This window comes from Haliaeetus leucocephalus, unplaced genomic scaffold (assembly GCF_000737465.1).
Source record: "Haliaeetus leucocephalus isolate CR32 unplaced genomic scaffold, Haliaeetus_leucocephalus-4.0 Scaffold92, whole genome shotgun sequence".
In the NCBI taxonomy this organism is placed as follows: domain Eukaryota; kingdom Metazoa; phylum Chordata; class Aves; order Accipitriformes; family Accipitridae; genus Haliaeetus; species Haliaeetus leucocephalus.
This window is the reverse complement of record NW_010972528.1, coordinates 15,228,698-15,255,480: the sequence shown is the minus strand read 5'-3', so window position 1 is coordinate 15,255,480 and position 26,783 is coordinate 15,228,698. Positions and strand designations below refer to the sequence as shown.

At 36.4% G+C, this 26,783-nt stretch overlaps 1 protein-coding gene across 1 annotated transcript in view; it reads right to left on the bottom strand.

Moving 5' to 3' along the window:
* Positions 1 to 8,475: 8,475 nt before the first annotated feature.
* Positions 8,476 to 26,783, bottom strand: part of CDH8 (cadherin 8, type 2) — a 150,421-nt gene continuing 132,113 nt past the window's right edge. Inside the window, exons 11-12 of the mRNA XM_010585159.1 lie at positions 11,676 to 11,927; positions 8,476 to 10,540 (exon numbers count right to left, since the gene is read on the bottom strand). Coding sequence (XP_010583461.1) covers positions 10,047 to 10,540; positions 11,676 to 11,927 — 746 coding nt within the window. The 3' untranslated portion in view covers positions 8,476 to 10,046. The remainder of the gene's footprint in view (positions 10,541 to 11,675; positions 11,928 to 26,783) is intronic.

Below are 26,783 nucleotides of genomic sequence, written 5' to 3'. Positions count from 1 at the left end.
CATAAAACATCAAGTGCTATGAATACAAACAACATTCTATAAGCACTTCCAAATACTCATAATTTAAATTTCAGCTTTCAAGGAAAAATGTTTAGATTCCTAGGACAAATATAAAAATGATTGCTACACACTTACCTGATCAGGTATGAGATGAGATCAGGATTGTATTACATCTGACTTAGTACCTCAGTTTGTTTCTCACTGATTTTTTTGTGTTTCACCTTCCACCTAAAAGCAATCAGAAACAAATGCCAAAACAGAAATAGGCAAATTAGCCCTTCTCAGTCTACAGCTCTCACACCTGGTGCAGATGACACTTCCCAGGACTAAGCGGTTCATTACACCTTTACTCAGTAGTGCATTCCTTACAGAAATCTCTACAATAACATACCACCCTGTATGGAGCCCTACACACTTCCTCCTCTACCTTAGGCTACTATATAACAAAAGGGTTTCTTACTTTCCACCCAGAGTTTTTGTGGCTAGGTCCGCTCTCTGAAATGTTTATTCAGCCTACTGTTTTCTAGTCTCATGTGAAAACAAAAAATTAGGATGAGGAAGTATTTAACAACATAACACTAAAACATGGAGCACAATCTGTGTCTTCCCAACAACTTTTCTTACACCCTGTAAACCTCCTGTTTGCTCTGAAGTTCTCACATTTTTTACCTGTGATGAATTCCAACAACTGAATGTATCCAAGCTCTCCATGAGGACGACAGCTCCCATAATTCCTTGTTGAAAACTAAATTGATATCAGGCCATCAAGTTTCATGATCCACATGAAAGGACCCCTTGCACCAATAATGTGTGTTCTCTTAATAGAAATAATTTTCCTATGACTGTCAGCATTTGTATTTGTTTCCACAAAATAGTCCTGTCCTGGTTTTGGCTGCAATAGGTTTAATTTTCCTTCTAGTAGCTGGTATACTGTTATGTTTTGGATTTAGTATGAGAAGAATGTTGATAACACATTGATGTTTTCAGCTGTTGCTAAGTAATGTTTAGTCTAAAGTCAAGGGATTTTCAGCTTCTCATGCCCAGCCAGCGAGAAAGCTGGAGGGGCACAAGAAGTTGGCACAGGACACAACCAGGGCACCTGACCCAAACTGGCCAACGGTGTATTCCATACCATGGGACGTCCCATCTAGTATAGGAACTGGGAAGTGGGGGCAGGGAATCGCCAGTCGGGGACTAGCTGGGTGTCGGTCGGCGGGTGGTGAGCAATTGCCCTGCGCATCATTTGTACATTCCAATCCTTTTATTACTACTGTTGTCATTTTATTAGTGTTATCATTATCATTATTAGTTTCTTCTTTTCTGTTCTATTAAACCGTTCTTATCTCAACCCAGGAGTTTTACTTCTTTTTTCCCGATTTTCTCCCCCATCCCACTGGATGGGGGGGGAGTGAGTGAGGGGCTGCGTGGTACTTAGTTGCTGGCTGGGGTTAAATTCCATGACAATTCCACAAAGCACACTGAAAATACTACGGAAATAAAATGCTGTAGCCACTGCGCAGGTTTTCATGAGGAGAAACAATAGATTTCAGTTTGCAAAGGAGTTGTATGTATATTGGTACTTATAACCACGCTTCTATGAAGTAGGAGGAACCCAAGAATGTTCAGGAGCGGAGACATGGTTTTCAATGTAAAATGTAACTTTCTATCAAAAAAACTGACCTGAACTCTCATTATATCATCTCCTGAGCAGAGAATAAGGATTTTATCTGTGTACTCTGTTCCAGAATGTGAACATTTGGTGTAGCATTTCTTGGGGCTAAATCCAGCCCCCTTTGTCATGCAAAACTAGCTAGCAGACATTGTTTTCAGTGCAAGTACCTCTTGGGATTATTAGAATCCATGTAAGGAAATGAAAATTAAAACTAGACTGAATAATTCTGAAAATTTAGGAAAAGATATCTGTGGGTTTTTTTTTAATGTCTGTCTTTTTTCTTTCTATTCTCAACTAGAAATTGGTTAATTGGTTTGTGATAACAAAACTCTTCACATCATTATGTGCTCATTTAACCATCATGATAACGTAAGGGGAAGTAAATTCTCAAAATTAATGGATTCTGTTTGTGTCATATTAGGGTTGCAAAAAAACCCAACTCGCCTAACTCTTTCATGCATCTTTAAGTGATAAAATATATTCAGAAACAGAAACTGTGGAAAAACTTGAAAAGCAGTTATTAAGGCAATCACAGGTTCTTAAGATAATACTTTTCTTCCCTATCTGATATTAAAGCACACTGCCTGAAAGGAAAGGGTTCTTACTAGAGCCTGAGTCAAAAAGCTCTCAAACAAACTGCCACGTGGACAAGACCAGACACAATGCTGGATTTAATTAATTAATTAAACAAGCCAAAAGCAATCATGAGGATGGGACAGAAAGAAGAGAGTAATATAGTCTTCTGCTCTAGTCAGATATTAGGCTGGGTCTACACAATCATGGGCTGAAAATTTCCTGTTTGTTTTGTAAATTATAAAAAAGAACCAGTAAACATTATGACAGTCTAAATAAAGCCCCTTTATCATCAACTGTTACTTTTCTTTAAGGAAGAAATATATACAATAAAATAAATGGCTGCAGTTTCATGTGAACTAAGAGGGTTGGAAAATATCCATTAAAAACCTACAGCATTTGATGATTCATACGTGACCTTTGTCTGCAAGGATTAATTGTATCTGCTGCTCTGTTTTGCAATGACATTTTACCTAACAATACCTTGCCTTTATTTGGTATAACAGGTTATACTGGGTTGCTACAGCTTGAACCAGTGTCATGGTTTAACCCCAGCCAGCAACCAAGCAGCACACAGCCGCTTGCTCACTCCCCCCCACTGATGGGATGGGGGAGAGAATCAGAAGAGTAAAGGTGAGAAAACTCTCGGGTTGAGATACAGTCTAACAGGTAAAGCAAAAGCCGTGCACACAAGCAAAGCAAACCAAGGAATTCATTCCCCACTTCCCACGGGCAGGCAGTGTTCAGCCATCTCCAGGACAGCAGGGCTCCATCACGCCTAACGGTGACTTGGGAAGACAAACGCCATCACTCCCAACGTCCCCCCTTCCTCCTTCTTCCCCCAGCTTTATGTGCTGAGCATGACGTCATATGGTCTGGGACGTCCCTTGGGTCAGTCGGGGTCAGCTGTCCCGGCTGTGTCCCCTCCCAACTCCTTGTGGCCCCCCAGCCTCCTCGCTGGTGGGGTGGGCTGAGAAGCAGAAAAGGCCTTGACTCTGGGTAATGACAGCTCAGCAGTAATGACAACATCTCTGAACAATCAACACTCTTTTCAGCACAAATCCAAATCATAGCCCATACCAGATACTGTGAAGAAAATTAACTCAATCCCAGCCAAAACCAGCACAAACAGGAGACCTGAAACTGCAGAAATTGAAAGGAAGGCAGTGCTGACTGGAAGACTGTAAAAGCTGCCTTAATACAAAGACTATAAAGCTATATCTACCCCTCTGTAGATGACAGGCTCTTGGCCACCTTCACGACTTTGCCATGGAACTTACCTGGCAGGAGGCTGGGATAACCACCTGCCTCAGGTAACCTACAAAATAACCATGTGGTTGATAGTTGCAACAAGACTCCTTGGTTGTGTAAAGGAGGGAGGTCATCTATATCGCTGAAGTAATCTGTTACCTCTATGTCCACTTGCCTGTATCTCACAGCTGAGACACTGGACCAGGACTTTGAATTCAGCTCTGGATTCTACTTGTGCATGGTCTTCTGAGTACAAAAACCTACTCTTTACTTGTCCGCATGTTTAAGTCATGACATACTTTTTTTTTAATAAAATATAGGAAATTTATTCCTCAACAGTGTTTAAGGAGACAGAGGTATTCCTTTGCATGTAAAACTCATACCGACTGCATCTGAATACGGGTATACCAGTGTATTTGAAAATGAGTCCAAAAGTGGTCACATCTGTGGCTGGAAATGTGGGACTGCTGGAGTTTATTTTAAAGGTGATTCAACTGATTTTGCATGGCTTCAAATTATATAAATCATATTTCAGTTAAAAAAAAGTGCACATCTTTTATTTTCATATTAATTGCTAAAACTGCCAGCTTGTGAAATTCAGCAGAATGAATTGTGTCAATGCTGCCATCAGTGAAAGTTCCATTAAAAAAGAAAGAAATGACAAAAAAGACCTGCCACCTCCCCCCCCCAATATCGGACCTGTTTTATAATTCAAAAAACAAGCTGTTTTGAAGAGCAGGGAATTGACTTTTTTGCTGTTAAAAAAATATTTTTAAGGTAAATAATTAAGGCTAGACAACACAAAGACCCAAGTAAGATAGAAAATGAGGACCCATTCCAGAATCATCCATCCTTTTACCATCAGTTATCTATGCTACTGCCTTCTGTCATACTGGCTGTTTATTCCAAACTTCACAAATCAGAACCTTTCCACATCAGTAAAGAAAGAAATCTGTATGTTCATAAGCACCATGGAATTAGTCTGTATATAGGTAAGTAAGTACCACGGAATAGCTGGCCTGTGTTCATTTCATGAATAGGAATTTGAGATGCCAGTATCGGTCTTTTAAGTAGTTCATTGGGAATGCACAGAAAAAGAACAGTTCTGTTTTGTATACATTGAGGAGGATCTTTCCCTGGATATATGTAGCATGATGAGAACTCCCTAGAGGAACATCTGCAAGATTTTTATTTGAGAAGACTTTGAGGAGAGGGTACTACTGCCTTCATACCATAAATGCTTTCTCCATTCATGTAATGAAACAGGTAACCTCTACTCATCCCTTCTATCTGCCTGTCATCATCACACAAATTCATTCAAGCAAGCATCTGAAATAGTGGAAGGAGAAGAAAGGGAATTTTGTAAGTTATTACATAACCCCTCTGAACAGAAGGCTGAAATTTTCATTTTGTTCATTTTGCTAGTTTAATTTTTGCAAGTGTGTGTGTGGGGGGGGGGAAGAGGAGAATAAAGAAGGAATAATTATGTTGCAATGCTAATGAGCACATTTACAAGGCTTTGCTAGAAATTCTGTGCTTCGGCTTCCTTTTATTAGCCATTTTGGAAGATGTCTTAGTTGCAGTTGCACAAAAAGCATTGTCAGGGCTTTTATATTTTCTCATTTAGAATACTATGACATTATTTGGAGAGGGACTAGTTCTGCAGCACCTAAGCCAGTATCAGTATTGTACAATATAGCAGCTAGACTAATTTTGCAGTGTGATTACAAAACCCATCACAGTGAATTATACAGCAAGTTAAATTGGTTTCCACCTTCTGCAAAGCCAGTACATTATCTTGCACAAATAGTGTACAAATGTAGAAATAATACAAGTTCAACTCATCTGAACGATAGACTACAGAAAGCTTCCACTGCTCGCTCCATAAATACTCTCTATCTGCTGCTAATGATACCTGCTACATTCTGAAAGCAAACTTTAATAATGGTGAATACTCCCACGTTTTTTTTCCCTTTACTAAGCTTTAATTTACTAGGACATCCTGCAACTGCTAAAAACTTTCCAAATCTGAAAAATAATTTTTTTAGTAACCTCTTTTCACTTCTCTTGATCAGAAATACTTGTGAATGTATTCCATGCTACTGGAAATTCTATTAATTAAAAAGCACCGTCATTGGCTTTAGATTTTTCAGTGTAATTTAAAATACAGAAACAGTCCTTTGGTATAAGTAACCAGACTGTTCACTGTTAGTCTTCCTGTGATAGGTTTTTGTATTGCTTCTAGTCATGCTTTTTATTTTATTTTTTTTTTACGCAGCAGTTGAACTTATTCAAGTAACAATACAGTCCTCTGACTACATCTGAAAAGTAAGCCACTTGCATACAGTTGTTTGTTGTAGTTTTGGTTTGGTTTTAAACACAAATAAGATAATAAGAGAGAAGGAAGAGAGCACTATGTGGTCTTAATGAACTTACTTCCTAACATTATGTTCACAGTATTACAGCTCAGGATAGGTGAACTGGTGGAGTGAGAGGCAGGGAAAAGGTGAGAAACAGTCAGGTAGCTCAATTAAGACTGAAATTATATCCCGAGAAAATCAGATACAGAAACAGACTACCTGCCAAGGTTTCCTACAGCTGGACAGACCTTGGAGAAGCCCCCTAAGCCCATTTATCCATTTCTAGAATTCAGTGACCATGCAGGCTGTTAAAAAAATTTGCCACACACATATGTAGGTACGTGCAACTGCATGGATATAGTGTAGTTGATTTATTTTTCTGTGTATATTAAAATCAGCAGCTACATCTCTAGCAGAGCTGTACAAATAAAGTTATTTTGAACATACTATTTTGCAGACATTCTGTCTGTTCTCCAGACTGAGAATTGTTACTGCTGTGCTGCAACATAGTTGATGGTATTTGGAGTTGCCATTGTGTTAAATGTTTCTCCTGTGATCAGCAACTGCTCATTTAAATGAAAATCTTCAGCCATTTTCCCTCCTGTATATTTCACAGGCATTTCAAATTCATCATAGACAAAAAGGTATAAATGATACCGGGTGAAAAATGTATTGTGACTAAGTGAGCTTTCCATGATTTGATTTCAAGGTCACAGCACACAAATAGCATATGCTTTCAGTTACTGTAAAGGACAGAACCTGTTGAACACCTTTAGTCATCTGAGTTGTAATTAGTAAACAGGTACACACATTCACTTCACAGTACTTGCATATTGAAATGACGGAGCTGAATTTTGTGTCTGGACAATGTCCAGGCCAAAAATTTAGAATTCCAGCTTTTATGTGTGGGATGATTTACACTAGTAGTTCTGACAAATGAGCATGAGACATAGCTAGGTGAAGGCAAGCTAGAACCAATGGGACTTTAAGGTGCGTGGCACTTGTAAAAGATTTTGAGAATTTAATTCTCAAATTTATCAGTATTAGTAATTCTAATTTAATGCATTTTCCTTGTCACTTACAAGTCAATTGCTAATTAAATGTTGTTGTAAAAGACGAATTACCATTTTACATGCTTAAAAAGAATGTCACTAATATGTCTAAATCTAGATGTGAAATGTAGAATGATACGATTCTAATCCCCCTAAATACCATTGTTATCCAAAACAATTTTATACTGCATTAATTTCATTGTCAAAAAAGGAGCAAGTACTGGAAAACTGAATGATCAATTACTCTAATATGTATTGATATAAATTTTATATTCAAATTACACAGAATTTGTGTGCAGAATGAATAATTTCCCTTTGGTGGGGTAGCAATGACTTCAAAAATTGCACATTGCTACTGACAGATCACAAATTCATTAATTTTTTTGTCCCCTTTGCATTGTAGATATTCATGTTTAAAACCTGTATAAATGCACAATTTATGGCTATACCCACCAGCAGTAGCTACCATCTCTTTTTGACTGACAGTGATGAGATTTCTGTCATGCTTTGCCTCTCCTACAGTGCCAGTGATAGGATTTTTTTTTCCTGGAAATCTTATTACTGAATGCGCTGTCGTGGTCTCAGATGGAACTTTCGATCAAAAAGGCAATCAGAAGGTTATCCATTTGTGAGTTTTCCTACAAAAGAGCTTTGCAAAACTCTACAGTATATACAATAACTCACAGTCAGAGCTACTTGCCCTAAACACTTATGTGACTATAGACAATAATGTGATCCATATCTCACAGCACCTTTCTTTGCTCCCAGGATTGGGATGTAGACTAGAAATTAGCTCAGTCCAAGTTTTGAATCAGACTTTTCCATTTACACTAGTATTAGATTTGGCATGGCAATTCAGAACACCCTGGCACTTGGTACAAGTGATTAGTAAGAATGCATTTGGCTGTTATTAGTCTGTTACATAAATATGTTTGATTTCATTGAAATCTTGATGACTGCTTCTTTTCTATCTTTAGATGACTTCACTGTTTATTTTATAGTACTACCAAAATTGTTAGAAAAAGTTATTCAGAGGCATTTTTAAAAATGTAACTTAAATGAATTGGATAATTCATTAATTTCAATAAAATCTTTATAATACATATATGTGTTATTAGCATATTAGTTGTCCACAATCTACAGTCATTAAAACCAGCTATGCCACAGCTAAAGCAAAGTAAATGTTTCCATTTTGAAATACAGGCAAAATTGGGGGTGACGCATTAAGACATTTTTGTTTGCAGAACAAACATTACTGAGGAGCTTAAAGAGAGGAGATTGTTTTTACTAGCAATACTTTAACAACAAAAGTGTGAGGTTGTTTTTCAGCATGGCGCAGTGAATTAGACACACATAACTCCTGTGGTCACAGGCTGCTGCATATCTAATTCTGCAAACACTGTCAAAAACTGCTTCAAATATTATCCTTTTTTATTTTGACTGTATTCAACTAATAAATAAATTGTTTTGAAGGAACTACATTCCTCAACAAACTATGAAGTTATTCAAGCAGATTCCTTTCTGCAGTGTACAGGTAAAACTGAAAGAAAAGCAATAACAAGAAAAGTATTTATAAAAATATATTTCACAAAGTAGGAAACAATACAGGAGTTTCTCTGAATACAATACATGGAGTAAATAAACAAACAATAATATAGCTTCAAAACAAAGTAGAAAATTAAAATGATTTGCATGTAATACGTAGTTTTACTATACAATTGCTACTTCTAAATGGCAAGTTTGCATTACAAATTGAGTATGCTTGCAGCTTCTAGTATTGTTCTTTCTCTGTGTGCAAGAGCCCTGGTGCATCACTATGAATATTATAGAAAAGAAATGCTAATAACATAAGCAGTAAAATTATGTACACACTGGTTCCTGCTCTAATACAGTGGAGAACTATAAGCATGTTTTTTACTGTACTGTGTTATGTGTGGATTTCTAAAAGTCTATAGTTTAAATATTCACATGAACCAGTTTACTTCCAGCTGTTTGTGCTTGTATTAAAAACACCAGGTACTAGATTTATGAAGAAGATATAAAACTGTCAAAAGTTTTCTCTGGGAAAGTTTTATTCCTGCCAGCATTCTCTTAAAATTCAGCTACTGCAAATGGATAGGTTACTGCTTTAACCTGCAACAATTTGTCATTTTTCTTTTCAAAATGTACATGTATTAAACATTCATTATATATAGAAAAAAAATCTAACGGATATAATTTAGTTTTCTTCATAATCTTACTCTATAGATTATCAGTCTTAATAAATAAAAGCAGTAATGGACATCAATAAAATATTTATTTCAAAGATTAAACAAATAAATTCGATCTTTAGCAATAAAATCAGCAATTCTTTCATATATGTAAGTCCATCCCCTTTCACAGTTTTTTCTTTCCTTTCAGAAGACGAAGCACAGGATTGATCCTTCTTCTAGAAAAAGATCCTTTTGTATAGCAAGGTTTTGTAGCCCTGCATCTGAATCTCTGCACATTAGTAGGATTTATTACCCATCACTGGAATGGATTAAGAACATGTGAATATTTTAAGGCTTGACACAATATTTAAAGATGATATTCAGTCTGTGGTTACGTGGCCAACAATTACTGTATGTACAATGTATGGTCACTGCACAGTAGAAGCCAGTAAGAATTTACAATGCTATTTCTATTCAGCATTGCTAAGAAGACCAAGATATTGCTTTTAACATTTCTGTGGCGGGATCTTTGTTGGCAATGCAGAAACAAACCATTAGCTTTACACATACTGGCAGGAGCTACTGTTCAACAGCAAAAGCCCTGCGAGTCCATTTTCTAAGAAAGCACCAATTTCTTTTTGTTCTTTTCAATTCACTGAAGATAATCAAAGATCCAAATCTCCATCTTCAGAGTGGTCAAGTGAATATCAAATATCCAAAGACTTCTAGACACTCCACATACTTTACTTCACACTCCACAAGACTTAACCTCCTAACATATACTTTTTTTTTTTTTGGTTCAACATTACAATGTAGTTGATTTTATAGATGACTGGCGCTAAACTTGCCTCTAAAACAAAAAGCCACATTAGTTTTAACTAACAGCAGTGGCCCTAGAATATTACATGATCATTAAGTCAACAGTGAAAAAGTTTGTAATCCACTGTCAAGTTTCTTTGTCACTTTCTCCAACTGAGTAAAGTTCTCCAAGTCTTTTAAAGCGAGGACCCCACTCACTGAGGTAGTCAAAATTCTGATCTGAGTCTGATGTAGAAGACTCCAACGAGCTAAGGGAACCAGCCACTGACCCTCTTCCTTCATAGCCATAAATCTGGATAGAGTCGTACGGTGGAGCTGTGGGATCATTATCAGCTTCATGAAGCCTTACATTAATAAATTCATCAACATCAACACCATTAGGAACAGGTGCAAGACCCTGCCTGGGCATAAATTGAAGATCAGGCTTAATATCTTTACGAGGCAAAAATCCATTAATTCCGTCTGGATTTTGCAAAGTTGCAATATCAAAAGCTTCTGTATCTTCTTCTCCACCTCCTTCATCATCATAGCGAATAATATTTTCCCTCACATCTTCATCATCTTTGATGATTAGAGGCTCATTCTTATGTCTTCGTAGTGTTACAAACAGCACCACAATGACTGCAAAGAAAGCATGACAGGCTGATTAGGTAAAAAATTTCCAATCAAAGCACTACATGATAAGTGCAGTTGTAGAAGGCAATAGGTTGCATTTTGTGAAAATAAAGTAATAAGGGTAGTGAAAAGCTGAAAGACCTGTAACTTCAACCCCATTCAAGTGATGAAAATTTCATCAGAAGCTCTGCTTAGTCCTCTAGTTTTCTATTATCAGCTCATATTTATACCTGAAGCTCAATACATAAGCAATAAGATTTTGCATACTTCCATTTTTGAGCCTCGAATTTAGACAACTTTTCCCTTTGAAAAAGTTACAAACCTAGCTGAAGTCAAGCTATCACCATCCACTGAACATTAGTCTGTAACGATCTACATTATGGATGGAGTTTTCCAAAACTAGAGGGTGTTTTTCTGAAACATAGCCCCGACGACAGAAGGAAATTGGTGTCTTTTTTGTTTTACATGTTGCAACAGACTCACACTATATAATTGAAAGGAGAATGAGACAGTAAGGGAGAAAGAAAGAGCTTAGATACATCAGTTTCAGAATCATGGACAGATGTATAAAAAGCTATAAATTGGTTACATTTGTTTTTGCAGCTTAATGCTGAAATGTCAGTTATTGATGTAAATCTTAGTTACAAAGTGAAGCTGCAAAGTGCAGCTTTTCCTTCACTGTTCTCTTCTTCACTTGCTTGATGTCATATACAAAATTTGTATGTTTTATTAAAATATAGAGTGCTTCTTATCTTGTAAAACTGTGAAGTCTCTTATGCCATTACAATCCGGAATAAACTCATAGAAGTCTTAGAAGATACAACAAATCCATTTTCTATCATGTGCAGCATATACTGTGTTCACCTTGCTGCTTAACATACTTGATTTGATTTTCATTTTCATATTCCGTACCTGTTTATTATGCAACTTGTCTGTAAGACTACTTCAAATTGGGAATTTGCTTAATATGCTTTTCTGCAGTTCTTAGTACAGTGGGGATGCAGTCCTGACAGGTCTCTCAGTACTGCCGCACATTACATTGTAGTAGATTGTCTGTCCTTCTATGTAACTTCTTTGCTTACTTACAGCCACCCAGGAATCAGAAAAATTTTGAACACCAGGCTGTGCAATGAATACATACCTAGCAGCAAAATGATGCATGCTAATATTGCAATTAGGGCTCCCATACTGAGTCCGATGGGAAGTACGTATGCTTCAACGTTACAGGACTGGACAATGCCATCACTGCTGCAACCACAGACTCGAATAGTGAGAGTACTAGTGCTGCTCATGGGAGGATTTCCACTATCGCTTATTATGATTGGCAGTAGGTATACTTCTTGCTTCTGCCGGCTGAATCCACTATGCTTTGCCAATATGCTGAGAGTATTATCTGGAAAAGGGAAAATTTGCATTGCTTCACCACACAGAGTAACTGCTAAAACCACAGCTTTTTCTTAAGGCATGAAGAAAACCTCTGTACAAACACATATGCACTTTATTATACTCATAATACCGGCAGCAAGTGACACTGAAAAGTAAATTTATCTGCCCATTTTACTTTCTCCTGCAAAATTAAAAATACCTCAGCATAAGTTGCATCCTTAATCCTTTTTGTTTTAACCTTTCAAAGGAGAAAAAAAAATATGTGGGGCTCAATTTCCACCTCTGTCTTTGAGACAAATCCCACTCAGAAGTGTCGCTTCTGTAGTCAGTTATTCAGAACTCCAGAGACTTTTACAGTTATGTTACGCAGTGACTTCTTGTGCTCCAGAAATCTGTACCGATACAGCCTGTTCCTTCCTATAAGCCTGGTACAGTCCTCTGTCCAAGCTGGAGGAAAGGATTGATATGCTGAGTCCTAGCATTCCTGCCCTTTACAGATATGCAAAAGAGGTAAGGCACCTGCTTCAGGAAGAAATGAGAAAAAGAAGCTGCTCCTGTTGGTGACAGCTTCAGATCCCTTCCATCTTTCTGACACACTCACTGCTACTCTGCCTGGTTCAGAAAATTCTAATAAGCCAGAATCAGAGAATAAAACAAAGTAAAAAAGGAAGAGTGCTATAAAGAGACAAACAGAAGAGGGCAGAAAAAAATGAGAGGAATGAGGCAGGATGGAGGAAATAAAATGCCCATTTCTGTCAATCGGTGAAGCTATGCTGAGTATAAGAAACTACCTGGTACCAGTAATGGTATTATCAATTCAAGTTCAAAAGATATAAGATAAAGTAAAAGATAAGCAAGATATTTGGGACATTTAGCTGAACTATTTAAGTGTAAAAGAAGTTGTACTGGCTGAATAGTTAGTACTACATAAGAAGAGATGCAAGACAAGGAGGGAAGAGAATATCAATTCCTTTTTCACAGGCTTTGGTTTTTTTTGTTAAAAACTACTGTGTTAGACTAAAGTTGAATTTGTTATGCCCAGAAAGAAACTGGTAAACAGAAGTAGTCAATAGGAAAAGCAAAATGAAATGACCGAATCGTTTTGCCAATGGATGTCAGGAACTCAATTTTGCCTTAGGAATATTTAGCAACAAATTCCTTCCCCTTCTTTGCTCTGTCCTAAAATAAATATACCTTGGTGTTGCTGGAGATGTGACTCCGGAGTGAAGAACAATGACTCTCTAACTGATGTTTTAGTTGGCTCCTAGTACTTGAAAATAAATCCTAGCAGCTGATTAGCAATAAACTCAATTTATCTGATTTGCTTTCTCCTCTCTGTGGACATTCCCGTTACCTGTAGCTGACAAAACAGCAGGAATCTCCACCAGGAACAACCTCCAGGGCTGCTGCATGAATTAACTTGGCAGCAGGTGCTCAGCAGGAGAGGGGACAATCACTTCCCACTCATCTTTCCAATTAACCCACTGATCCTTCATTATAGCGCTGATCAGGTTATTTATTTATTCATGTTACTTTTAGCAAAACAAGGAAAATTACATGCAGAACCCCCCCCCCCTCTGTTAATAAAGCACTGAGGTAACCTGCCAGAGGCAAAGAGACACTGAGTCTTTTCCTCCAGTCAGTGAGGTATATTCAGGAGGTCCTTGACATTCTCAATCAAAATAAGCCTCCCTGAATTCTGTACCCTTCTATGTGGGGAAGGCATTGAAGAAGTTCATTGAAATGCCAGAATCCTATTAAATGTCATTTCACTGATGATGTACCAACTACACGGGATGGACTAGGAGCTATGTTCTGTCCTGCAGGCTTAAGGAATAGTGTAAGATAAGTGATCTTAATAGTTGTGTTAACTCATCAAAAATTTTTGCGTCAGTGTAAGGTCAGAGTAACACAGCTCCAGGAACACATAACTACAATTTAGATCTGGAGCTCATTTTTACCTTTTTTTAAACATAAAACAATCAGTCATTTAGATCACCAGATGACTCTCAGTTTCTGAAGCTTACAAGCAGATTTGTGAAACAACCACGAAAGAGACTCTTATGGGAATATCTCCCTCACAGCCAAATCAAAGAATTACAATGCAGAAGGTCTACACAACATGTCCAGTGTGATTTCTAGACAAAAGTAGTTTGAATAACCACAACCGAGGATATGCTTACAGCCAGGCCAAGTGCTTCCTGCAGACTCCCAACTGTTCTCAAGACCCCCTGGTCTTTTTTGAGGTTCTTGGATGAAAGATTTTGAGAAAAAAAAACATAATAATTTTAATACAAAGCTGCTTTTGGATTTGCTGGACATGAGTGACTTTAATGGCATTGACATCAATCTGGATGTGAAATTAGCAGGCAGGACTCAACTTCTTCAACTTCTACTTTGTACAAGAATGCATGTTGCAAGTTTAAGTCAGACAATAAAATGACAGAACGAAAGTAAAAAACAGAAGCAGTCAGCTTACATGCAAGTGTCATTTCCTCTGTACACATTATTGCAATTCTTTCATTCCCTTGCGGTCTCTTTAATATTTTGAGATCAGTGGACTTCACTGCTGTGTAACCTTCCACCTACATAGCTCTTTTTCTGTCTTTCTTTTTCTATCCCTTTTATAATATTCTCAGAAAGATCAAATCATTAATGGTATTAAGGACTTTGTGGTAGAAATTGTTATCTATGCTGGATATGTTACTTACATGAAGAAAGAATTTTAATTGGAAACTTTACAGCTGGAAACAGTAGAATGACAGAAATGTATGTTTCTTCATGTTTATCAGAGCTATCTTTTTCTGTATATTTTTTAGTTTAAAACAGATTCTCTATAATAGAGTCCTCTGGCACAAGTAGAAAAACAGCAAGAGTATCCTTACTGTGACACTCCCTGCTTTTTTTGATAATGAAAAGACAAGGACAGCTCATTCATTTCCTTTCTCAGTTCATAAATGGCACTTATGCTCACAGAAAAACTTGAAATAACTGAGTAATTAAGTTATTATCATAAAGGTTTCAGTGGAATCTACCAAAGTACAGGCAGAAAAAACAAAACGTACGACATTCAAAGAAATGTTAGCTATATAATATTTAGTGGTCATCTGCAAATGCACTAGAAGAGAACATTCAAGAGAATGCTAAAATAGCATTTCAGCTCTTTGCGTAACTATTAATTCATGTACGCACCACCTGTAATACTTACTATTCAGTACTGGAGACCTTACAATGTTAAATACAGATTTTCAAAAGATCTGTAGTAATACTGGTATTTTTGTTTTTCTTCAAAATTTAAACCTAGTAACAAAGAAATAGTGGAATATATCTCAATCCCCATTTTAGAGACCAGGAACTAATAAATTTGTCCAAAGACACAGAGGTCTCTCAAAAAGTCTCTCTATACACTCCATGAGCTATAAGCCATACCTCAATCATTATTCTTTTGCATATTTTATCAAAAGTACATATCTATGAAATGACTTACAAATAACACATATTTAGATTGGTAGTATCACACTGCAGAAACAAGACCAATGAATGCAGCCCCAACAATTCACTATTCATAGTCCCACAGGCGATACCTCTCTGTTAACTCAACTGTTTTGAAATCTTTTTTTATTCTCATTATTACAAAAAGCAGTGGGGAAGAATATTCATGACCTGCTTTCTGATCTAGCACAAAAACCAGAAGCAGCAACTCAAAGCATACCCTCATCAATGTTCACCTTGTAAAAGAACACTATTCATAAGATGGGCCCTGAGCTGAAAACCTGATTTGTGTGTTTCAGACTAGGCATAAGGACAAGTTAGAAGCCTCAGTTTCTTGCTTCCAAAAGAATGCCATTAAAATGCTTTGAGAGATACACCCATGTTTATGTAAGACAGTTATTTTTGTTTCTGCCTTGGGCTGTAACACTTTTTAAAGGGACACCTGATTAAAAGGGAACAAGTTTGAGTTTGCATGTTATAAATTTGCCAATCATTAGTAGATGAAAATTTGTTCATTAGTATAACAATGTTGTGTCATGATTAAACTTAGTATTTTCAACATGGATGTATTTATGCACACAAAATACATTTTTATAAGAACTCATATATGTATATATGTTAATATATATACACAGCTGTGTCCTGTAATATTTTACACATGTACTAGATCTTCCTTGATGACTGTTTTAGACAAAATCCTGTTGAACAGCAGTTTACAAGAAAGATGACCCTTTGCCTAATCTATATGGTAAAGGCATAAATGTTCTACTCAAGTAGAAGGCTTATAAAATAATCTGAAAATAAAAAGAGGCCATTTTTATAGTATATTTTGTCTGATTTATGATAGCCAAACCATATGGGTACTGAAGCATTTACAGGTATTTCAAACTGACCTGCTTTTCATGAATGTCAAAAATTTGTGATGTCTTCAAAAAAGCGGATTGATGACTGCTATCAAATTTGATAGCAGACATCAGGTTCAAAAGAAAAGTTTTTGTGCTATAAAAATTCAGCTGACTGATCAAACTGTCTCTCCTGCACCATAGTAAGTCACATGCCATATTGACATATGTAACGGCAATTCACAAAACATTCCTATGACACATTAGCAAACAGCTGAATGAATTTTTATTTTTCTGGAGACCTGGACTTTCCAGAATCCCTTAAAACACCAATAAGAACACAGGAAAAAAAGTATTTCATGGGAGAAAATGTACTGATGTGGAGAAGAATTGGAAAATGTCACGTATTTTGTATCCTTGAGTATTTTTTTCTTTATCAATTGGCCTAAATAATAACAGCTTATACCAAATTGAACTGCTGGATCAACTAATGAATAAAAAAACTAAACACATTTCCAGGTCATGCATTCCTTTGCAGAAATAAAAAATGCTGCTGGGAATTTTGAATCATAAGCAAAGTAATATTTAATCATGTATAAGAATACAGCACTCTGATATGTTAAAATGTCTTGGAAAGGGGAATAATCATGTTAATACTACTGTGATGCAGAACTTGTAGTAAATAAATTCTTGACAGAATAAAAAAACCCCAGACAAATTAACAGCAAAGTGATGGAATGAGCATCTCCTCCTACCTTTTTCCTTTAAAAAATGTGAACTTTAGATAAAAGTCCATATAATTTCTAGTTCCATTCCTTTGGAAAAGTCTGAACTTTAGATAATTGTCTCTTAAGTATTCTAAAACTTTCCTTTGACCTTTAGTCCAGCAGAGCCATAATCAAACATATCTATATGGTCACTTGCAGTCTAGCAGCAACTCTTATATTTTGTACCTTGGTTTGTTAACCCATTGAAGGAAGGGTAGAAAATCCCTGCTGATGAACTAATGATGTAGTTTGATTCTGAAGCAATACTAGTTTTACTATTAATGGGATAGAGAAATAATTAGGACATAGGACCTCTCTCTCTTTTTAATTTACAGACACCTATGGCAAGTCAAACCAGGAAACTTCGGGTTCTGGGTCTGTTTAAGCTACACAGTTACCACAGTTGTCTGAAATGTACCCAACACACCTGATTTTAATCTCACCTGCTCTGATGTTATGCTGATTTACCTCTTCTGAATCCCCTGGTGCCACTCATGATTGACACTCCCATAATCTGAAGGAAATTCAGGCCAGTGAAGATGTAAGATAGGCTAAAACAGTACCGGCTTTTGCCTCTCATTTTTCTCTTCTGTATTCAACAAGCCTGCCACAAACTTGTTTACTAATAATCACATTGCTTTGACATGCTTTACTTTATTCGGATCACATCACTACGTGGCATGTGCAGTGAATGTTACATCTGTAAAGTGTAAGAATTAATGCAGGTTGCCAAGCTCCAGTTTAGAAAGAGAGATGAAATGGCTGTCAAATGTGCTTAGCATTAAAAATACATTATTAACACAGCAATTTGCATAGACTGATGGATCATTTTTGAAATCTACATATTCTAGTTAATTCTATTATCCTGTTATTTTAACCAAAAAGTTTCAGAAAGTAATGCTGTGGTTTAGAATGCTTTGATAAAATAATGGTGATATTTTGCATTTGAACCAAGAACTTTCCATTACTGTGTTACCCGATTCCAACAAAATGTTGCAAAGATAAATAAAAAAGCCAAAATATCCCAAGGCTTTGCCATCTGTATTTCTCTTTAGGGATAATGGATTCATATTCTTTCTATGAATGCATACTTAAAAGTGCAGTCTAGGAGGTGAAACTAATGAAAGATAGGTACCTAAGCCCCTTAGGTCACTGTGAGATTTACAGTTTTACGGCTTACATTGATTTGGGGTTCTCTTATGTGTAAAGCTAAATCTCAAGCAGATTCAATGAAATTTATAGTACTTTTGGTAAGTGATGGAAAAGTTCTAGGAATTCCATCCTAGGTTCTTCGCCTTCCTCACTTCACACACATCCTTCAATTCTTACTTCAGTGACTTACTTCTAGGGTCCGGAAAGGCTCAGAGTCTTCACGACTATGAAGACAATCACAGATGTTTGAAGTGAATCTTTCTTTCTAGAATGCCAACTATGAATACCATATTAAGAAAAAGAAAACTTATGCAGGAACATTTTGGTTTTTAAATGTGATATGTTCCTGGCATTTAAGTGAGTTTCACACTAAGCAACTTAACATCCACTTCTCGGTGCCATGATGATTGTCTTTTCTGTTCCAATACTGTATGGAACATACACATGCACACAGTAATTTAAAACAATTTACCAGTAGGTCATATAACAGTCCTTTAAAACTAAATCTGGAATCAGACATGTCAACCATATTGAAGTTTTGTTACAACAGTTAGAGAGCCAAATTCAAGTCATACCAGTGTATTTCTATTACGCTATTACTTTTTTTATAATGTTCACTTTGAAATACAGTGGCAGAAAGCAACCACCAGACTATAAAAAAAAACAACCAGCATTTATTGGAAGGCGGCCTATTTGTACTGGTGTAATAAAGGTCTTGTCAGCACTTCCATTACAAAATGCCAATTTTCAGGGGTTTATAACTCTGACACAACAACTTGCTATGAGAAGAAATTTAGAATGTGTACTCTCTGCCAGAGAGCATTGAAAGTTAAATACAACTTACATTGGCTGAAACATTTTAAGTCAGAAAATAAATTAAAAAAAAAAAAATTGACTTAATATTTTCTTGAGCTGGTGCCACTTAAGAAAAAAACGTAGCTTTGATTTTAAAAAGTGCCAGATCCTGCAGTTCTTACATACACAGAACTCCCTTTAACTTCACTGAGAATAATTTCCGTGAGAGAACTGAAAGGAGTGCCATTATATATTTTTGTAAATGTCATCAAGAGTTATATTAACTTTTTATAATTTGAAAGCCTGAAATGCTATGGTATAAGATTGCTCCTGGGCACACAGTCAGTATGATAATGACTTTTTCAAGGCATTCTCATATGCAGATTACATATAACAATAACAATTTGTTATCACGAGGCCATTAATGGCAGTAATTTATACCTCTGTCTTACACACAAAGTATACACATAATGTCTTACTATATGCATACCTCACAGTGAGGATATCTCCCCTATGGTGGAGACTAATGGTCATTTGAAATGCAAGGAACAGCAAAACGCATCCACAGAAGGAATTTCAGTAAGTGGAAAAAACAATTACCTGTCTATAGAGTGGAAGAGATTGCCTAAAGTTTTCAAATGAAATGTTCCAGATACTGTTAGGAGCCTTTCTGCATGCCATGTAAATATTTCAGAGAGAAGGCTTAGCATAGCCAGAAGTTCCAAACTAACATACACAGATTACTGAGAATCAAAGCAGGTCTACAGAAACACACGTGCATATGTATTTAAATTTCAAGACTAGGACATACTGTAAGACCCTAACTTTTCCATATATACTGTGTGTCACAACACATAACTTGGAAAGAAGAAGGAGTCAGGGAAAGATGTCAACATTTTAATCTGGCCTCACTGCTGTAGAGATATTACAAAGGCAATGTTTATATTGGTAAATATCTGCAAACTATAGCATCAGTTCATAAGATGTTCTAGAGTTTTCATAGAATCACAGAATGGCTGAGGGTGGAAGGGACCTCTGGAGGTCATCTGGTCTACCCCCTGCTCAGGCACAGCTACCTAGAGCCCAGGACCACGTCCAGGCAGCTTTTGAATATCTCCAAGGATGGAGATTCTGTAAACAGTAAAACATTCGTTAGTCACAATTGAAATATGTGTGTGACAAAACAGAAGACATTTATTCATTCTCTTCGTATCAAGCTGGGAAGTTACAAGGTACAAATATATAATGCATCTCTATGCTAAGAGGACAACTTGCATATCACAGTGAAATTATTCCCTGTTGTTTTCTAATTCATGAGGAGGAGTCAGACAAAGTACAAATGAAATGTATAGGCAGAAACTGCAATAAAAATATGAAGCGGAATCAAGTAAAAGTATTACAAGCGACAAGGCAATTCTACTCACAAAGGAGAATAGATATTAATATGCCCAAAACCCCTCCATGATCATGAAAGAAAACTTAAACAGTCAAAAAGGAGAGCAGAAAAAACCAACAGATACTTTGAGAAAGATACATGTTTCCTAAGCAGGAAAAAGAAAGTAAAAAAAGATTAAGAAAAACAATTTTAGTCTAGAAAAAGCCAAGTTCTTTATGCAAAGTTTTAAAGCAAGTGATTCTGCTAGACAGACTGCATTAGAACTCTAAAGTTTTTAGCAAATACACCTTTTGATCTTGCATGTTAGCAGAAGACTACCACAAAATAAGAGAAAGTTGATTTGTTATAAAAAATTATTTTTCTCATTTAAAAACAGAAAACAGTAGTACAAAAACAGAAGCTGTAATGTTGTGGGATAGATAAAGATGATATAGAAGGAGACATACGGTGTAGAATTGAGTCTAAACTGCCTTTCTCTATATTTAGTATTCCAGCTTGTATCAAAGATACAACAATGCTTTAGCTACAACTGTCATTAAACTGGGCTCCACCATTTCCTTCCCTGAGCTGCAGAATAACTTCTACATGTTTTCAAACTGGGAGTTTCAGAAGACCCTAAAGAGACACCAGAATGCACTCTTGAAAATCTGTCTTTACCAGTCTATAGGGAGCTGCTAATAGGTGCCATTAATGTCATATGTGAGTATCAGATGAATGTTTTAAAAGAACATCAGCAGTGTATGCATGGCACAATGACAGACACAGTGATTAAATGACTTGTCCAAAATCATAGAGGAAACCTGTAACCAAGCTAGACAAAACTCTTCTGAACTCCTAAACAGTTCTTTAACCAAAAAAAATCACTCCTGTAGAGTGCTCTTAGATAATGAGGGCTTAATCTTTATTGGGGTGAACACTGTATAATTTACAAAGGGTCATATTTAATGGATTAAAATCTTATAGAAAGTGACATGACAGAGTTAAGCAAGGTTAGGGACTGACAGGTTGAAAAAGGTTAAATGAAACTTTTTTATCTTATTTCTTATAACCTAGACTTTAACTTTAAATTTAGGTTAGATCGAATGAAAGCTTCCTAACAAAACCAAAAAGTTCTACGTGTTGTCATGAAAGCAATGTGCAACTTATGTAATTTATTACATTATAGAAACTAAAGAGAAGAAAAAAGTCAATGTTCATTTCAAGATAGTCCAACATTCTACAGAATACAGCAGAGTACTTTCATCAATATTCAGTGATTATTTTTGATGCTCCTTTTAATTTTTATGACTGCAATACCTAACTCCATTCAAAACTCCACGGATAAGACTTTATTCCTGACTTATCTCTTATTATAGAATCAGATATATGAAGAAAAATTACTATATTGTTACAGTTATTGCTCAAAAATGTACATAGCCCTTAGCCTATAACAAAAGTGAAGTTTACTTACTTGAGCCCACAATGAGTCTAGGCCAAGCTGGGATGATCTGAGTTTGCTATCTTAATATAGGCAGACAGCTACCACTGCTTAGCTGATTCACTGTAATCTAACTATGCATCTGTCCATGTTACCTTCGAAGACCCCACTAGCTCTCCCTCTTCAACACCATCAAGCAGACATCTGGTCCTTTTCTTGAAGTTCTTCTATTTATCTCTCCCTAGCAAGCTGGCTTATTATCTCACTTCAAACAGGGGCCCATCTTCACTCCCTCTATAATCAGCACTGATTACCAAGTATGCACATCCTATCATTTTAGGATATGCAAACTCTCTCCCCAGGTCAACTTACGCGTTTCATTTATTTTCTGCCTTTGGCTCAGTATCTAAGATCTTTGCATTCAGTAAAATCATGTACTCTACCTCTTTTCTGGCCTTTGAATGGGTTGCCTTCTAGGCATATTTATTATATAAATATTAAATACTAATAATTACATAAATATATGACTAATTACTGGGTGTTTGCCAAATAGAATACATCCTAATTAGATAGAATTAAATGAAGACCAACAAAGTGACTCATTTTACAACAAGGCCACCCATGCAAATTACAAAATCAGAAGTTGATGGGAAAATATTGTAAGTGGTACAAAAAAAATCCCAACCAACAGAAGAAAAGCTTTGTCTCCCTTATTCTTTAAAGCTTGACATGAGAAGCTCTGGTCAAAATGATTAAAACTTTCAGATTTCCTTCAGTTTGTCACTGCTATGTTTGCTTTTGCCAGAGAAATATAGCCCATTCTTGAATAGTCACCTCCTTAAAAGGAGTAAGGAGGAAATGAAAGGATATGGAATAAATGTGACCACACCAGACAGGTTCAGGAGAATGTATAGACACAGAGTTTACATAATAATCACTGTAATAGTCACCTTGTAGGAAGAATGACTGTGATTCCAGTAATAAAAAATAATTCCTCTACACCACTTGTGTAATTGGTTCAAAATAAGATGCAAATTGGAACATGCTCTTTGTCTTTTTAATTCACATTATAATGTTAGTTGTGCAATAGTTTATCAGCCAAGCCTTGAGGCTAAGTGTGAAAAATTAACACCTTCTATTTTAATGCAGGAACCATGTGCAAATAGTCCGTATACTTCACATCTGTTATAATGACAAAAGGAAATTTTTAGTAATCAAAGGAAAATTTAACAGCTAATATGTGATGATTCCTGCTTATATTGCTTTCATTTTTAGCCTGTTTAGATTCTTCCTCTACTAGAAGAGTGTTGTGGTTATTTTAATCTTTACTACACCTGAGACTTTAAAATGGGACTCCTATCTAGTTTTTCATTAATTGACATAAGAAAGGTACAATTAGAGCAACTAATGGATGGTTATTCCCCCTCAGCAGCCTGTATTTAGAACATGATAAAACAAAGAAACATTCCATAATGAGAGCAATCAATAAATTTACAAGGTGCAAAAAAGGAAGAAAAATGGTCTTGTGCCATAATTACCAGTTAGGTACTTAGAAAATCCAAATATTCAAAACAAATCAAAACGCAACAATGAGGTGAAAACGGAGGGGGACTTCTTAAGATGCAATATGTCTCTGTCAGGTAATATATTGAGGTGGAGAAGGGATAGAGCCCTTACCAGAACCTTCAGCTCTAGGACATCATTCCTCCTACTCAGTGAATTAAACCCATTTACAAGAAATCAAACATAGTGCATTATCCATGAACAGTTCCACTACAGGAATTGTTTCTTGCAAAAAACTTGGAGGAATTAGATCCGCCCATGAAACCAGGAGTTGTACTTTGGCAGAAATCTCTTAACATATTTTCAGAAGATAGTTGATTAAAAATCTGTAAACTTATCTCCAAATATTCTATATTCACTTAGTTACAAATACTACTATGAAATAGTTTTAAAGTCCTGGAATTTAATTATCATGGGTGCTGTTAGCTTTCAAGGAGTTACGTTTTTAAAGCACTTGGGGAATTTTTGAAAATTAAAGGGCTGTTGGAGCAATGTTTCATTGGAAGACAAATTCCAGAGAGATGGTACTGCGGATCTTACTGTCTTCCTGACAGCACTTAGTTGAGAAGTTTTGTACTCATTAAGGACAACGCCTTTCTGTCTGCTAAGCAGTTCAGTTTTGAGACCCTGATTTAATATTTATTTTCCCCATTATGTGTCTGAAATTAAGTCACACTGAAGATTCAATTTGTACTTATCTCTGTTATTTCTTTCTTCCATGTTCCATATTATTACTAAAATAGATTTATGTTCATGTTAATTTGCTGACCGAATTATTTTCCTCTTCTGTTGTGTTTTCATAACCTTTTATCCCTTACTTAGTTTTTTTAAAGTCATGGGAGTGTTGCTCACTTTTCTTTAGTTTTATTATGAAATTAAAGAAATAAACTGGAAAAAGAGAGATAAGTATGTTACACTATCTGAGCATGATGAAACTCCAACAGCAGGAAAATTCACAGCTGTCCAATCCATCTCCTCATCCTGAGTAAGCATTGTTGTACATATGGTGCACAACACTGACCTCAGATCTTTTTCACTCAGATTGCATCTGGTTCTTAATTAGTTTGATTTATAAAATGAAACATAATTGACGCCTTGGCAACATTATGTTGCTAGCAGCACAAATAATAAATTAAGAATGAGTGAAGTAAAAGTCTCTTTGGTCATGTATGCATAATGGCATGCTGCATATATACAGTATTATCCTGTATTTCATCACTCACATTTTACGTTGTTTTGGGCTGGGTCATGTTTACATAAATGTCCTGAAATAGCTATGTAATTGTGATTGAGTCATACCATTAAAAAAAAAAAAAAAAGGCGCTCTCTGCAAGGCTGTGATGCTGTGGAAATTAGTCTTATTTTCCAATATGCATATACGACTCTTCTGTAGTTGTCTGAGAGTTTGTATTTGCGAGGCTTGGAAAGAAGTTGTCATCACAGAGCTAAACTAAAACAAGACTGAAAGGTTAAACAGCATTTGGAACAGGAGTGCTCCCAGAGAAACACTTTGCCAGCTACAAAACTATAAAAAGTACAGACGTGCTGGGGAACACAGCAGAGCTGAAGAAGAGCCTGAAGATGCCTAAAAGAGGACAATCGGCTTACCAGATGGCCCCCTCCTTGCTGGTTCATTCATCAGGTTGGCCTGTCCAGTCGAATGAAGACTTGATGGATCACATCTGGCTTAGGGCGGAGGAGAGAGGGAATCTGTCTGGAGCCCTGCATCCTGAATACAGGAGAGGAGTGAATAAGGTTTCAGATGGACAGAATAGACAGAATGGTCAAAGTGTGGAGGAGCTTGGTAGCTGAGTTAGCCTTTGAAGAGTTGATTCTATTTTTCTGACATTCAGTTTCAGCTAGAGCAGCTATGTGCACCAAGAAGGATTCATCTCTTTAGCCTATCGAAGTGGTGAAAAGCATATAACCATTTAAGAAGGTGTAAATCATCCAGATAGGGCTAAAAAGTATGTTTGCAGATGAACTGCACTTAGTCTTCACCTGTTCTGTGGTTCTAATTAGAAGGGAGTCCAGAAGGAGCTGTGATCTGCATGCAAGAAGATGGGAAAGACAGCAGAAGCAGGTGTCAGTGAAGGAAGTGGCACACAAGGATCGGAGTGGAAAAATGCTGGTTTCCTATCTACATTAATGTAATCTTCACTTCAGAAAATAATATCACATCCTTCTACGCCAGGGAAGTTGTTTCAAACTGCACTCAATTGATATTCAACATCAAGGAAAAACAGAACATCAGGGAATAACAGAACATAGTCAATAGTGATGATAGTAAAGAAAGAAGGGGGAAAGGAAGCAGAAAGCTATCAGGTATGAAAGATATATGCTGAGAATACTTTCACTGACATTCGCAGACTTAGATGGGACACTACTGTACCATGGAAAAGTATAACCTTGCTAGGACTGCAAAATGGTATAGTAGAAAGGAGTTGAATATATTAATTCAACTGCAATGTGAAATCATACAATGGAAATGGAAATGCATTCAGTGCCTGGCAAGACAGAACTTCTGAGCATTACTGGAATGTATTGGGGTCCCTTGGTAATATTACCATTAACTTGAAATTCTACCGGTCTTAAGAACAGTCTAAAGATCTATCACACCGATTTCCACCTCACGTTGCTTATCACTTTATCACTAGCAGAAAAGGCTCACCTTTTTGAGTCTTTAGACACAGTCTATTACTTCACAGGATGACATTACATCTTAGAATTCTGTTAGATATGTAAATAAGAAAATTGATTACTTTTCCTACAAAGAATGATCTAACATAGTTTCTGATTCAAAGCAGTTTCAATCAGGTCAATTGTCTAAGGACTAAGGATGAAGGAACCTGAGTATCATAAATAAGGAACTGCATTTCCTCTGTTATAAAAAATTATTTCAGGGACTTGACACTTACCACCTAATGCACAACCACTTGCTCCAGGAAAACTATTTGCACTGGTTGAATACCACTTTTTGCATATTAATTGAGCGGAAGCTAGAATCTCTCCTGTCCTTTTTCAGGCCATGATATCCTTGCCTGCCTGCTCCAATAGTGAGGGAGGTAAGGTAACATAGTGTTCTCTTACCACCACACAGCCAGATCGTAACTCTTACATGCTTTCCAGCACACAGACCAAGACACACTTGAGATGTTATTCTTAGAAATGGACTCAGACCCAGCAGTGTAGTATAACTTGTATATCACAAGTAGAATGTAGTAGTTCAGGCCTGTAAATCACATTCTGTTTTTAACTGAGAAATACTAAATATAATTAAGAGTTTTCTGAAATACAATTTTATGTCAGAATAATCTAAATCCACAGAACTAATATGTTTCATAAAGCCTAGCTACCTTAACTATCACATGATTTGTTTTGATAAAACTTAGACCTTTCTACTCAGCAAAATATCAAAATTGTCTCTATGCTTTCTTGT